The 15701-nt window shown below is 42.9% G+C and overlaps 2 protein-coding genes across 2 annotated transcripts in view; one reads left to right on the top strand and one right to left on the bottom strand.

Annotated features, from left to right (window-relative positions):
- Positions 1-3366: 3366 nt before the first annotated feature.
- mfsd8l2 (major facilitator superfamily domain containing 8-like 2) overlaps positions 3367-15701 on the bottom strand; it is a 13148-nt gene continuing 813 nt past the window's right edge. Inside the window, exons 2-12 of the mRNA XM_072688349.1 lie at positions 15180-15365; positions 14686-14748; positions 14394-14513; positions 14153-14232; positions 12410-12680; positions 11139-11212; positions 7771-7984; positions 6410-6532; positions 6117-6247; positions 5295-5421; positions 3367-3773 (exon numbers count right to left, since the gene is read on the bottom strand). Coding sequence (XP_072544450.1) covers positions 5338-5421; positions 6117-6247; positions 6410-6532; positions 7771-7984; positions 11139-11212; positions 12410-12680; positions 14153-14232; positions 14394-14513; positions 14686-14748; positions 15180-15365 — 1346 coding nt within the window. The 3' untranslated portion in view covers positions 3367-3773; positions 5295-5337. The remainder of the gene's footprint in view (positions 3774-5294; positions 5422-6116; positions 6248-6409; positions 6533-7770; positions 7985-11138; positions 11213-12409; positions 12681-14152; positions 14233-14393; positions 14514-14685; positions 14749-15179; positions 15366-15701) is intronic.
- Positions 10023-15701, top strand: part of kcnmb3 (potassium calcium-activated channel subfamily M regulatory beta subunit 3) — a 15252-nt gene continuing 9573 nt past the window's right edge. The window contains exons 1-3 of the mRNA XM_072688353.1: positions 10023-10299; positions 11854-12291; positions 14387-14529. The gene's annotated coding sequence lies outside the window, so the exon portion shown is untranslated. The remainder of the gene's footprint in view (positions 10300-11853; positions 12292-14386; positions 14530-15701) is intronic.

Below are 15701 nucleotides of genomic sequence, written 5' to 3'. Positions count from 1 at the left end.
CTCATCGTTCAGGAAGTTCTATACCTTCTCAAAAGCATCTCAACACTATACCAATTCTCCACAAGATCATTTAGCGTATTAGCTCACTAACAGTAACCTGTAGTTAAGGTATTATCATATAGTTCCCACTTAGGGTTAATCAACAATAGGGCTAGCTATCGTTCAAAACAATGCTATACACATACCAAGACTGAGACCTTGATCTAAGCCATATCGCTAGCTAGCTAAGCTAACAGAATTTTGAGCTAGGTTAACCAGCTACTTTTTAAACCCTTGAAAGGTCACAGAGCTAGCATGCTAATCTACCAATTCTGTCAATGTACTGAAACTGTAAAAGGCCACCTTTTATCAAGAACCCTAGATTTAGTCGGCTGAGACATGTCTGATATGTGAAGTGAGCTTCTTAAGTTTAGACAGGAGATGCTATGCTAATGTTGCTAACATAAACTTAGCACTAAGTCAGTCACCAAAGATTTGGTTTAGTTTTGACTTCCTTTATTCTATAAACACAAAAATGAAAAACTAGTAGTCCTACAAAGCAGGATGTGAGGCAGGTGACATCGTAGTTTTAGCTTAAATCTTTAGCTTTTAAGGTCTGTCCTTACCTATGTTTTACTAGGTTGTTTTTAATAACTTGTTCATTTAACTTTTTGACATGTTTTTCAATCAAATAAATAAGGTTTTTGATGCGTATTTACCTAAACGACAGTGTTTGTTAGCGACATTAGCCTAGCATCTCCGGTCTCCAGCCAGATATTAAACATCTTAGGGTTGATGGACTGCATCTAAGGACAGTGACTGGTCATATTCTTTAGATTTTCTGGCAAACTAATCCTTTAATGCCTTTCATTTCTTTGTGTTTTCGCTAATTTGACGCTAAAAACTCAAACCTATTACTTTCAACCCGTAACTCGAACATTCTGGACCGCTCCTAAACGGGTTAACACATTTATTAAACAGTTAAATGCATGTTTACTTGAAGGCAGTGATGAACAACTAGCAAAACGGCAACCCGAACATGGAATCCCTCCATTACCATCAATCAAAGCTGTGAAGCACCTCCCTAAACCGCTAAACCAGTCTCTTTTCTGCGGTGGGCTAAACTGGAGGCCTGGCCGGGAGGGATCGTAAATATTTCCAGAATAATGCGCAATCGGGAGCAGAGTGGGTATCATTAGCGCGCCGTCACTCAACATCAGAGTAACGTGTCTGGCAGAATTATGAAGGTGTTACGATAAATAATGTCACGAAGGCCTTTTAAAAACCAAGGGGATTAGCGCTTCTCAGCGAGTGTGTGTGTGTGTAAATGTGTGTGGTCCGCAGACGTGAACATGCGCTCGAGATTGGGATTATAATCCCGCATGCCACAGAGAGAGAGCACGAGAGCGAGCGAGTGAGGGATTGGGAGATAATCCTGATTAAGGTATGAGGGGTACGAGGGGTTAAATGCTAATTCGCTTGGCTTTGCGCCCCGCCACCGACAGCCATAATTCACTGTAGTGTCAACACGGCCGCGCTGACAGATGGCCGCAAATACTCAAATCAGTGTTTCCAGTGCAGGAGCCGGGAGCGTCAGGCCGCGTAATAACGTCATTGGCATTCCGCACCGCCTGTCGTAGGCCGCCGTCGCCATCGCCGCCTTAATCTGTGCGTAAACGTGATTCCTGGGCCCGGAGACTCATTCCGGCTCGCTTTATTAAAAGTAAATAACGTCTCGCATCAAAAGTCGATTAGATTAAAATGACAGTTTTGTTTGTGTTTTAGAGAGTTATTCCGAATCTAATTTCCTTCTTTGCTGTGTCACAATTCCCCCCCTCCTGTGAGCACGCACATCCTGGGAGTTTAAAGGGCCCATAGCCTTCATTTGTTATTGGATTTAATTGGTTTCCTCCAGAGCTGAAGATCAAACGTTGTGGTGAAAAACTTCATCATAAATGAGCAGAAATCCATAATTATAGTACATAATTTTTCACTTAACGTCGTTCTCCCAAACTACTCATAAAAAATAATTAAATAAATATTTATGATCCTTAAAGGTACACAAATGATTACTGCATTTGAAGCTGTATAAGTATAAAGTATAGCTGGATGACCTGCAGAACGTCTGCACAGCTTACGTAGTTCCGGCTTCCAGGCAGCTCTTGGTGCTTGGTGGTTGCTATGCTGTTGCTAAGTGGTTGCTATCGAGTTGATTAGCGGATGCTATGGTGTTGCTAGGTGCTTGCTCGGTAACTGCCATGTTATTCCAGGTGGTTGCTAGAACATTGCTAGGTGCTCGCCAGGCAGTTCCTATAGTGTCCTAGGTGGAGGTGGTTCCTTTGCTAAGTGGTTGATGGCAGGTAGTTGCTAAGTGGTTGCTAGACGGGCGATATGCTGTTGCTAAGTGGTTGCTATTAAGCTGCTTAGCGGTTGCTATGGTGTTGCTAGGTGCTTGCTAGGCAACTGCCATGTTATTGGTAAGTGGTTGCTACTGGTGGTTCTATGGTATGCCAGGTGATGGCCACCGTGTTGCAAAGTGGTTGCTAGATGACCGCTACACTGTTGCTAAGTGGTTGATATGGTGTTGTTTGGTGCTTGCTAGGCAAGTGCTATGTTATTCCAGGTGGTTGCTGCTGGTGGTTCGGTGGTATACCAGGTAGTGGCTACTGTTTTGCTAAGTAGCTGCTAGATGGGTGCTGTGTTGTTGCTTAGCGGTTGCTAGGCAACTGCCATGTTATTCCAGGTGGTTGCTAGGGTATTTCTAGATGCTTGCCAGGCAGTTCCTATAGTATCCTAGGTGGTTCCTTTGCTAAGTGGTTGATTGCTGGTTGCTAGGGTTTTTCTTGAATCTCACAATCAGACCAATCAGAGAAAAGTGCTTATTATTAATACAGTATAAATATGAATAAACTGTCCATCGTTTTTCATTTGTCCATTGGTTGATCCTCTAAGATCCACTTATTATTATTATTATTATTATTTTTGGTGCGCATATAAGACTAATGTATGCAAATGAGCACTGGTCTGATTGAGTACCCTGCCTGACAGAACAGAGGATGCTCGGCTACCGTTGCTAAAAAACACTGGGTTCAGACGGTCACCAGTCTCATCTCGGTGGCTAAGCTGCTGCAGACTGAATAGACGTGCATATACATATAGTAGTGTGTAACCTTATTATGTACAGTCATGGCTTTTAGACACTCCAGATCCCACTCAGCCCCCCAGTCCGTGGAGGATGTGTTCAACTCCATCATCATCATCATCAGCAGCAGCAGCAGCAGCAGCAGCAGCTCACCTGATTTACCATCAGTATATTATATTATATTATATTATATATTTGTGTCCAAAAAAGTAAGGACAATTCAGTATTCCATATGGGCCCTTTAATAGTGTGATTACAATTAGGAGGGGGGAGGGGAGGGTTCCCTGTGTGGAGAAACAGCACCCTCATGTGGTAAATCACTGCAAACAGTACACATAAGCAGCAGTTTCAAATGAAAAAGCCTTTAAACACCTAAGATTTTGAGATATCAGACTACAGAAGATGCTGCGGTTGCTCAGTATCGGTGCAACAGGATGACCAGGACTCTAGAAACAGGAATGAACTGCAGTTGGAGGTGTGTGTGGGGGTGTTGGTGGGGGAATGTGTGTGTGTGTGTCCATCCCTCTTGCTGTTCAAGGTCTGCTACCTCTGGCATGAGCTCGTAACACCCCACCGTCTCAGCATCTGCTCCACTGCGCGCCACACACACACACTCCGCGCACGGCCAGACGGACCGCCGAGCATTCCCAACCTGAATGGAAATAAAACACGGATTAAACACACGTTTGGAATCCGTCCTGGCCGCTGTGGGACAGGGTGCTGAGCTGGGTGCAGACTTGGACCATCCATCAACCATGGTGTTCTAAAATCAAGGGTATGAACAGAGGTGTTCCCTTCCCTGTCTTCCCTGTGAGGAGGATTTGTTTGATTGCACCCAGCCTCAACGGACTCAACTCTGGGTCTCTGACTCATCCCAACTCGAGGTACTGAATGGAGCTCCATCACTCCAGAGCCCAATCCCGGGGGGGGGGCTTTGTACCCCTTAGCCATCATCATCATCTGATAGCAGGCATTGTGAGCTTAAACAAACATCGGGTGCACCTTGTCCAGATACTTTTGGACAGTAATGGGTGTTGGAACCTGCAGCCAGACTAAACCACCCCCATATGAAGAGCAACCAATCAAAACAACCAAGATAAGCAAACAGAAGACAGGGGTGTATAAGCAGGGACTGGGTACAGGGCTATAGACTAGACTAGGGCGGCATGATTTTGGAAAAACTTGGCATTGCAATATTTGTTTTTCTGAGATATTTATCACGATATTAAAGAATGCAGAATGACTTTTTACCCAATAAATGACCAAAAATGATAAGTAAATAAAGATCCGCTTGCAGCCAACAATGAGTCATAGTTATTATTTGTATTATTATTATTTGTATTATTATTATTTATATTATTATGTTGACCAAACAAAAAAGGTACATTGATGATGGTGTATGATACAGTTAATTTAAATGATCCAATATTTCATGTTATTCCAATAAATTCCCAAAAATATTATGGAATATTAGGAATATTTAGGAATAAGTTACTGGTAATTTACTGGAAATGTATCAGAAGTATTCCAAAATAAAGCTCTTTTAGTACCAGGGCCAAAGCACAGGTGACAGTGTCTAAACAAATAATTATGAAATTAATATTTTGAACAGAATAACCCTTTATAATGTATTATTTATTAAATAAACTTTTAGTAAATATAGCATAAGTATTGACCAACTCACTAACAGCCGGTTGCCTTGACCATATTGGCTGAATCTATGCTCCCACATCTAGGTTCCCTCATCTAGGTTCCCTCATCTAGGCTCCCACATCTAGGTTCCCACATCTAGGTTCCCTCATCTAGGTTCCCTCATCTAGGTTCCCTCATCTAGGCTCCCTCATCCGGGCTCCCTGCAGCCACAGCGTCTCCCTCATCCCCTCTGGAAATCCTCATTCCTGAATTGGACGGTCGTGCTTGTTTTTGGTCACCATCATCCTTTTTGCAGCCAAACTATTCCCATATATCTGACGTTGATTTCCTTTTTGCAATGAAATCCCCCACCCCCCCTCCCTCCTCTGACCGGTAAAATGATGAAGGACGCTTCATGGCACGTCCTGCGATGTGACTACTGCGCATGCGATAGATCGTGCAGCCCTAAACTAGACACAGGTGAAGGGAATGACGAGGGCGGAGAAGGGGCGGGGCAAGAACCCAGAATTCTGCGCCTCACCTGTGCCGCGTTGCGCGCGTGAGTGAGTGAGCAGCGTCCTCAGCTACCCTCCGCTCTCCGAGCTGTGGTCCGCATGCTGGACCACAGGGGGCTCCACCAGTTTCTCGTAGGACAGCACCATCATGATCTGAGAAGCAAACCACAGCGTTACCCCAGGAGTTCATCTGGGTTCAACTGAAAACACTGGTTACATGTGAAGTAGCTAGTGCTCAATTAGTCCATGCCTCAAATAGGGCAGGTGGTGCTAATGTAATGGCTATTCTTACGAATTTCTATTAATTTATGGAATTGAACATATTAGAAAAAAGGTCAATGTTAATAAATGGTAATAAAAAGTAATACATAATTACATATTTTTTTAAATAATAAATAATTGTATTTCTTTTATAAAAATATTAAATTATTTTAATTATTTTATGTAATTTTATGTTTAATAAATATTTTTGTTAATGAATTACAAAATATATATATTATTTGTAATGTATTAAATTAAGCAAATAAATGAATAAAAATGCTTAGAGTTTATAATATAATTGCTAATTGTTTTTAGATAATTATATATGTATTTTATATTTTTTATTTTTAAAAATTAGATCTTATTTGTATATTATTTTTTCTTATGATATATTTTCTTATATTATATATATATATATATATATATATATTATATTGCTTTATATTGTATTATTTATTTCATATCTATATATAATTTTTATTTATTTATTTTAATGTATTTGAATATAATTTGTTTTATAAAACAAAAATAAATTGCTGGGTGATGAGGAATTGTTCGATATAATTAGGAGTCTGATTGTGACTGACCATAATGAGGACCAGGAGGAGCAGCATCATCCCCAGCATCACATACAGATTCCCCGTTAGGCCACCTGCCCACAGGGGGCCTAGGATAGTGGCCAAGCCTCCAACGGAGCGCCGCACGCCCTGACTGAAGCCTGCACGCACACACACACACACACACACACACACGTATCTATATCAACACAAAAGAGGACATCGGTGGGGTGTAATAACACATATGATAATGTAACATGAGTATTATTCTTCTGTCCATTTAATTCAATTACATTCAGTTACACACACACACACACACACACCTTGTGTTTTCTCAGCAGTCACTTTAGAGAACAGGGACACCTGAGACACAGCGACGAAGGGGAGCCCCAGCAGCTGCAGAAACACTCCAATAATGAACTCAGTCAGCTCCACCGCAAAGCCACCTGATCTCCACACACACACACACACACAGGCAAATCAGACACATCTGCCCCGCAGCACCATTCCTGTTTTTAATCAACTCAAATGTCAATTGGTTTGATCACACGGCAACCCCGAAATAACACAGTGTCTACAAACACAGTACAGCAGTGTAAACCGTGATTCCATCAGTCAGTCCGTCAGTCAGAAGTTTGGACACCTTCTACTAAATGCATTCAGCTACTTAAAGCTGCATACATTGCTGACACAGATGTGCAAATGCATGCACATACACACACAGCTTATTTAGTCCCTGTAGAGACATACTGCCAATAGAATAGGACTCTCTGGAGCTGATAAAGATGAACCTATTGGCACCATGCCTAACAATCCCAGCTGTGGGCTAGAGGGGAATAATAAAGCCCCCCAGCAGCATTAAGCTGTGGGAGCAGTGGAATTGTGCTTTTGGGATGGGTTAGGGAGTTGGGGATGATGTCAAATCCTCAATCAAATCCACACAGCAATGCTCTACCAAAATCCAGTAGAAAGCCTTCTTCCCTGGACAGTAGAGACCCTTGATTTCAGAGAAGACAATGAATGAGCAGGTGTCCCAATACTTTTGTCCAAAAATAAATCAGTGGATTTAAAATGCTTTAAGGCCATGAAAGATGTGCCAACCTAACCAGACATGTCCGGACAGTACAGCAGTTCTCATTCGCAGCATCATCACCTTATCAGTATTATCTGTGTATCAGTGTTTAGGCAATAATCCCAACAGCCGCAGCAGCCGCAGCAGCACATCTGATGGAAACTAATATCGCAGAGACGGAAGAGCTTCGGCCGCTGGCGCCAAACAGAGCCGGCATATTGTGTCTGTCCGAGCGCAGGTGTTTGTGCCAGTCTGTCTGGACTACTGCCCACCGCCTCGCTTTCTCACTCGCGTTTTCACACACTCCACCCTGGCCCTCGCCAGGGACATGCAGGAGGCCAAGCACCTGCCCTTTTTCCCGAACCTGCTAAAAAAAGCCCCTCAATGCAGAGTAATAACTTCATTTTGGCTAATTATGAACCAAAATCGCATTAAATTCAGTTAAATGAGTGAAAGGATACTGGGTGTGGGCTGTGACAAGGCCCCACTGGTGCAGAATCAGGGGGTTGGGAGGGGCCCTTCACTACTAATGCAGTACTATGCAATATTGCAATGACATATCGGCGCTAATACAATCCCTACACACACATACACACGCACACATGCACATACCCTGGGGGCTGGCGAGGAAGACGATGCACCAGACGCAGGCTCCGCAGCAGATCAGCAGGCCCACTGCCAGCACGGCCCGGTCCTCCAGCACACGGCTCAGCCAGCGCACCAGGAAGAAGCCTCCGATCACCTCCACGCCACACAGACTGTACATCACACTGTTCCCCAGCTCGCCGAAGCCAAAGTACTTCTGCGTGAGAGGGGTCACCATCGTCTGCAAGGTGAACGGTCGAGGTGAGATCAGAAAAGCTGGCAGCTTTAACAGACATTAAAAAATAGTTCTTTACGGAAACCAAATGTAATCCTACTATGGCATCCCTCAAAGAAACCCTTCAGGGCACCCTTATGTTTAAGGCTGCAGCCAACTAGAGGCCTGATTTCAGAGGCCTGCCCTCTACATTTGGTCACAACGTAGGAGGGCGACGTACACAGTGTTGTACCATCCAAAACAATTACATTTTTAAAATTCTGCATCTGCATGTTGGGTCAATTGCTTAAATATTTGGTCGGATTTGACCCCACAAACCTCCCTCAGCATCATGTGACCCTGCAGCCATAGCCTGTAGGTAGGGGACAAGCAGAGGACAAACTGAGGACTGAATGACCTCAATTTAACCTTTTTTTATTTTTTATTTTTTTTACCTCTGTTCACTTTACTTCAGCTTATTGGGTAAATAGCAAAGCACTTTTGTAAGTCGCTCTGGATAAGAGCATCTAATAAATGCCTTAAATGTAAATGTAAGATCTTATAAAGGAATAGCTGGGGGATGCTAAGCTAGCTAATGTTGCTAACACCCAAGATGCATCCAGACTCTTCATTTGTTGGGCTAATTGGTGTAGATTAGAGCACAGGGTGCCTTATTTTAGTCAGTAAACACGCTAAAACGACTCTTTACTGACTTAATAATAAAAAAAATAATAATAAAAAATAAACACAAATAAAATTTTAATAAATTGATTTAAAAATAAATAAAAAGCTCATAATAAATGTGTGAATTTAATTTAATTTATTTATTTTCTGTGTTTTCATACAAGAAGGCCGCTTAAAAGCCATGAAGGGAGCTCCGCAGGAAGAAGGGAGCGAGGGAAGTGCACGAGTGGGGAATTGGAGGGAGCTGCGGGGAGAGTGGAGGCGAGCAGGGCTAGCTAAGAGTTCCCTACTCTGTAAACAAAGCCCTCTAACGTTCAGCCAGAGTGCCAAACCAGGGATTATAATTATTATCAGTAATAAAAATGAATAAATATATAATTTATTATCATTTATACCGTAAAAGTGCTCTCGTGCATGAGTTTGTGAAGAGTTTCCAAGCGGAAGTTCTGTTAGCTCATTAGCTAGCTAGCGTGTGTTAGCCGCCACATGCTAGCCCGGTCTCTCTCTCTCCGGCTCTGGTAAAGGCGGGCCTCTCCTCTCGATGGAAACTTCTGGAGGCTGGTGAACTTATATCCAGAAAGAGCTTAGAGGCACCGAGGAGCTCTAGGTTTATCTGGCTCTGAGGGGAACCAGCTGAGGAACTCCTCCTCCTCTTCCTCCTTTGAGCGAAGCGGCCATGAAGGGGGGCCTTCTCGGGCCTCGACGCTCCCCAGCACCGCCTCAGGCCTGCCCCGTGTCTCCTCTCCTTATTTTATGGTTCTGTGGGTTAGGAAAGTGGGCCCACTCTTACAGTTTAAGGTGGGATTGTTCTACAAACGAGCTCTAAGCTTTCTGAAGTGAACAATAGCTTTATAATAATAATATTATTAAAATAAAACCATGACAATGACACCCTCTATTCAGTCTAGCTCTATAAACGGTGTAGTTAGAGGGGGAGTTCTCTAAAAACTGCTAAAATATGGTGTAATTCTACATCTAGAATTAAAAAAAGTTTGTTTTTCATGCTAAAATTATACTAAACTACTATATATATATATATATATATATATTGTGTAGAGACTGTATTGCTGAGCCTTGATTTAATATTAATTTATTCATACATAAAACACTACGTATAAATGTTATACTAATATATAGACGTTTGTAGTAGCCTTCCTATTGTCTCTTACACTTGTGTTTATTACGTTTAATTGTTACAAACCGAGAAAAGGGAAGAATAGATTAATTTCAGGTCCTTATTGTTACCATTTCACCGGGGAATGAGAGATCTTCTCTTCTCAAGTTTGAGTTCCAACTTTAGTGTAAATATTTTAATAAGCTATATTCGTTTTTTTCTCCACAGTTTGGACCACCAATTACCCTATTTCCCCCCCCGACGAGTGAGCAGTCAAGCCGCACGTTTTCATAATGACGCCGGGCAACCAGCGCGCCTGGAGGGTAGCGCCGTATACCCGCCTCCAACGCACCAGCGACGGCCAGCACCGCACCACAACAAATGTGAGGTGAGGGGAGAGCGGCATCTACCCACCCTGGAGAGAGCAGGGTGTCTCGGGGCCTCTGCTGCCGATGGCTAGCAGCATGACCGGGATTCGAACCAGCGATCCTCTGATCACTGTGGCAGCGCCCCCGTCTGCTGGACCACCCGGGGCCCACTCCAGGCAATTGCAAATACCTTATGATTTTGGCATGTATTTACTTGAGCTGAGATTGGTGGCAGTTTGAGTCCAGTGTCGGTTAGCCTAGCATGACTGCATGATTGCATTCAGCAACGTCAGGATGTTGGATGATGATCAGCACCACCCCACCTCATCATCCCCAATTTCCCAACTTGTCTCAAACGTATTGGACGGAGAACCATCCATCATTCCAGAGAACACAGTCAGTTCCCCTGCTCCACAGCTCAATGCTGAGGGGCTTTATACCCCTCTAGCCCACGCCTGGCATTAGGCAGCATGGTTCCAATAGGTTCATCAGTGTTTATTTGCTCTAGAGAGTCCAATTCCATTGCCAGTACTTCTCTAGAGGGAATAGACAACTACAGTGGGATGTTTTTCGAGCATGGCATCACCTCTTAGTGAGCTCCCACAGCGCCCCCTTCCTGTGGCTCTCTTAAATGCACTTGGGGGATTGAGCTTGCGTACTAGATATTTCAGAAGCAGAACAAACATTTCGGGGAGATTGCGGTATACTGTATTACCGTTAGATTGCCAAGCCCTGCACTGACATGGAAACCGTAATCTGCCTGATACCGCTTTACCCATCTGAGGTATGAATGAAAGGCCTGGGTGTAAACGCCACCATGAGTGTGGAGGCCTCAGCTGGTGCTAAGGCTTTAGCGGATTAGCGTTGATTACCGGTTCTTAGTCTGTGAGAGAGTAATGAATGGTATTTGGGCTCAGTCTGGGTGCTGCAGCACTGGGTGATTGACGGGTGTAGACGGGTGGGCCGGGTGAGCGCCGGGGTTAAACGCAGCAAAGTGCTTTCTGACTGCTCTCACCTCCAGCGCCGTCTGATTGAAGAGAGTGATGAACTGAGCGGTGAGGAGAACCACCACCTCCTCCCTCAGGAACTCTGGAGAGAGAAAAAAAATGTGGGGAAAAATACAGAGATGAAAGAAAGAGAGGCACTGGGCAGCAATCGATAAAAAGTATATCACGATATATCTCTCACACACACACACACACACACACACACACACACACGCGCGCGCACACACACTGTTTTTCCCTCACACAAAGGACACACTGCAGAGACCAGGCGCAGGGGGGTCAATAAAGACCTTCGACAGACTCAGATCATCTTCCTCACACAACAGAGAGGATCGATGAAGAGTCAGCCAAGACACACACATACATAGACTGATGAGCCAAAACATTATGACCACTCACAGATGAAGCGAATAAGGCTGTTATCTTGTAACTAGGCCTGTGACTTGCCAACAACCTGCCGATACAATAGGTGTCATGATATATCGCAATACTGTAAGCTACACAATATATTGATGTACTAATAAATCATATTTTGGGAAATTGTCATAGTACTAAAAACACCATGATTTCTATTAAATCTGAAGAAAAGTTGATTTTTATATCCAATTAAAGAGTGGGATCCGAAGACGGCGGCAACACTGCCATCTAGTGTTGAGAGTCGATACAGTATTGCAAAACACAATATTGCTAAACTTTAATATACCAATATTTTTGTTCTTGTAGGCAACATGCTGGATGTGGGCGGGATGGTCAGCATGAAGATATGAGTCACTTTGATGGTCAGATAGTCCTGAGTTGGAGTGTCTACCAAAGGCAAGGCTTGTGGAGGTGTTAAGGGGTGTTAAGGGGTGGTTACAGGAGCGCTGCCAGCTATCCAGTTGCAGTGCCTATGCTAACACCTGTCCGCTGTCAGAATTGCCTACAATGGGCACACCACTGTCTGGACTGGACCTTGGGGCAATGGAAGAAGGTGTCCTGGTGTGATGAGTCCTGTTTTGCTTTTGGGAATGTGTGTGTGTGTGTGTGTGTGTGTGTCTGTTAAAGGGGCAGTGGATCCATTTTGCAACTGACAGGAGGTAAAAGATCTGCTGGAAAGTCTTGGAGCAAGATACCACGGGACATCTTCTGAGATTGCCGCGCAAATGACCATCAGCATGTTAGGTAGGTGGTCTTAATGTTTTGGCTGATCTAAAATTCTTAATGTATTGTACATACATACACATACACACCCTAGCCTCCATCCAAGCACAGCTTTAACAGATGGTAAATAACCACTCACCCTGGCTGGCGCTGAAGTTCTCAAAGGGGTCTTCCCCTTCAGTCAAGGCAGGTGGGTTGGGGTCTTCATCACCGGACAGTCGGGTCTCAGTCTGCTCTGACTGGATCGAGCCGTGAGCCTCCCCACCGTCATCATCCATCAGAGGCTCCTCCTCCTGACCCCTGACCCGGCGCAGGGCTGTGTGCTCAGGGAGGGAGTCCAGCGGGGGGATGTCCCAGTACAGCAGCACCACCACACACTGAAGCAGCAGCCACATCCCACACATGAACAACTAGAACAACATGGAGGAGTGTTAGAGCTATATACTCTATATTTAGCCTGTCCTGAACCTTCCACACTGATAAAAGCTCATCGTAAGTGTAGTTGTAAACACGTCAGGGCCCACAATTTACAACCGTCTGACTGAGGGGGCAACACTACTGGTGCTGTAGCAATAGCACCACCCGCTGATATAACGCCAACCTGCTGATTCACTGATTTCACCTCTTATATACAGCATTAAAATTATACTGATCTACTTCAGGCTCAATTCTCTATTTCCATTTTTTTAATGATTGCTCTCCTGTTATATGCATTTACACACTTTTTTTTTTTTTAAACAAACTGTAAATTTAAACAGTAAAATTATTAAAAATAGACAGCAGCTCACGTAATTCATAAAACGTACATCATAATTTAAGAAAATGCCTATTGTAAACAGTAATTATGTCTAGGTATATAATAAATAATATTGAAATTGAAAGGTAATTGTTATATATAAAACTAGTGTATAAGTTTGTATATAATACATCTTAATCCAGCAATTATTTTTCTTGTTTCATGTGTTTTTGTAGACACATGCTAAATAATATAATCACATTTCATACAGATTTATTAGATATTTTAGATATTTCTATATTGCTATTATATATTTATTTTTATATTATATACTTTATTATTAAAGTAGTAAAATCTAAGATATGCATATATTTACTCTTTGCAAAATGAGTAAAAATTTTCTTTATTATTATTATGGCTGTTTATGTTGATATGTATGATGTTATAAAAAATGTATATCTCTAAAAAGGCACTTTACATATTAGATATATAAAGATATGTTAATAAAACACATATTTAAACACATTTTACTAATGTAGATACATTTATTGTTATTGCCATTTTTAAAATACTTATTGCTATTAAGTAAACAATACTCAAATATATATTTACAGTTATAGTGTTTACTTTAAGTATTTGTTTGTTTATGTATTGTTTGTTTATGTAACTGCTGCGACGCCCTTTACCCTCTCTGCTCCCCGGGCGCTGGAGTTGGCTGCCCACCGCTCTGGGGGTGTGTGTGTGTGTGTGTGTGTGTGTGTGTGTGTGTGTGTGTGTGTGTGTGTGTGTGTGTGTGTGTGTGTGTGTGTACTCACTGCCCCTAACACGTGTGTGTGAGTGTGTGTTCACTACCACAGATGGGTTAAATGCGGAGGACACATTTCGCTGTACACTGTACAGTGACAAATACGTGCACCTTTACCTTTTTTTTTTATTGTTATTAATAGCTATCAAAAATGATCTTGAGTTCAGCAATTTGTTGTTTTGTACTGTCACACATTTATTTATTGCTATTAAATTAATGATAACATGAAAAAATAACTGAAGACTATATCAGAAAACATTTCTGTGCTTGGTTTTAAATTAAATTAAATTAAATTAAAATCCCTTGATGTCTGATCAAATGTGAGCTAGATGTGCTCTTACCCCTGGTGATGTGTACTTATTCACAATAAACGGTCCCAGTTTAAAATTGCACAGTCGCAAGAAAATGTTGAACGCAGGACCTGGATAAAACAATATGGGATGTCAGGAGAGCAGCAGCAAGTTATTATATCATATAATTCAAATGAAATCCTCAATATACTACAACCTGCTGATATTCAGATTTAATATAATAATAATAATAATAATAATAAACACTGCTTGTACTTGTGCTAGGACTGACCAATCAGAAGTCCGGCCTGACGACAAGCCATCACAGCAGCGAAGACTCGAGCACGTTCCTCAGGGAGAGTGGTCCGGGTCAGGAAACCGAAAATGGAGGAACCAGCACCGGCTCCGATGCCTAAAGGGAAGAGCAGGTCAGTCATGTTGCATAAGATCGATCAGGCTAATGTAATAGACATCACCTTTTAGCTACATACCAAAGAATTTGCCCCGCCCACTGGTGAGTGGGGTGACTTACATATAAATGAGAGGTTGATGTGGGGAAAACAAGAAACTTATGAACTCCTTACCTGCAACAAGCCGGCTAGACAACAAAAGCCATTTCGAGTATCCCATAAAATACATGAAGTTCCCTAGAGCACACAAACACACTGTCAAAAGGGCTGACATATCCTGCTTTAGAAATCCCCTAACTTTAAAAAGACTGGTCACTCTGCTGAAAAATCCAGAATAAGCCCAGATTTCGCAGATTTGGTAGCTGGCCTATGCTGATGGTCTATGCTGGTCTTTGATGGTCAGGGTGGTTGAAAAGCTGGTCATCCAGATAAAAACATACCCAACAAGCTGGATGACCAGCTCTTGGCCAGCATAGCATGGGCTTGCTGACCTTGCAGGTCATGCTGGTCAACCAGCGTGGTCAAGCTTGGTCATACTGGTGGATCAGCTAAACCATTTAACAACTCAAAAACCCCATGCTAGTCAAGTCATCCATCTTAAATGGCTTGACCAGGTCTCAGCAGGGCTCCATGCTCTTCAGAATGTAGCAAAGGTTGTTGGTACTCACCTACAATCTCAAAAACATTGGAGAAAAGGATGATGGTCTTTGTAGTGCGCGTCCTGTCGGACCAGTGCCCGAACAGCGGCCCTGAGAGCAGCCCGCTGAAGCTAAACGCTGACAGACCCAACCCAAGGAAATAGGCTGGAGCGTCCAGGATCTGCAGATACTTCCATATGGTGGGTAGGATAACGGCTTAAAGAGAGAGACAGACAGATAGCTAATAATGTTATTGTAATTTTAATGATGATTTGGCAATACTGTCAAGCTTAAGGCTTTAATAAGAGCAGTATTTCCCTATATTCCTGCACCTAGTCCCATGCTTTTCATCCATTTCAACTGTCCATTTTTGGTGAGCCTGAGCCCACTGCAGCCTCAGCTCAGCTCAGGTCTTGGCGGACAGAAGTGGAACCCTCAAGGTTGGACGTGTTAATGTGCATTCTGAGATGCCGTTCTGCTTTTACAGCTGGACAGAGTGGTTATCTGAGCTACTGTAGCCTTTGTGTTAGCTTAGCCTTACTGTAGTCTGGC

This window comes from Salminus brasiliensis, chromosome 9 (assembly GCF_030463535.1).
Source record: "Salminus brasiliensis chromosome 9, fSalBra1.hap2, whole genome shotgun sequence".
In the NCBI taxonomy this organism is placed as follows: domain Eukaryota; kingdom Metazoa; phylum Chordata; class Actinopteri; order Characiformes; family Bryconidae; genus Salminus; species Salminus brasiliensis.
Note: the sequence above shows the minus strand (reverse complement) of the source record. Positions and strands in the feature narration are given on the sequence as shown.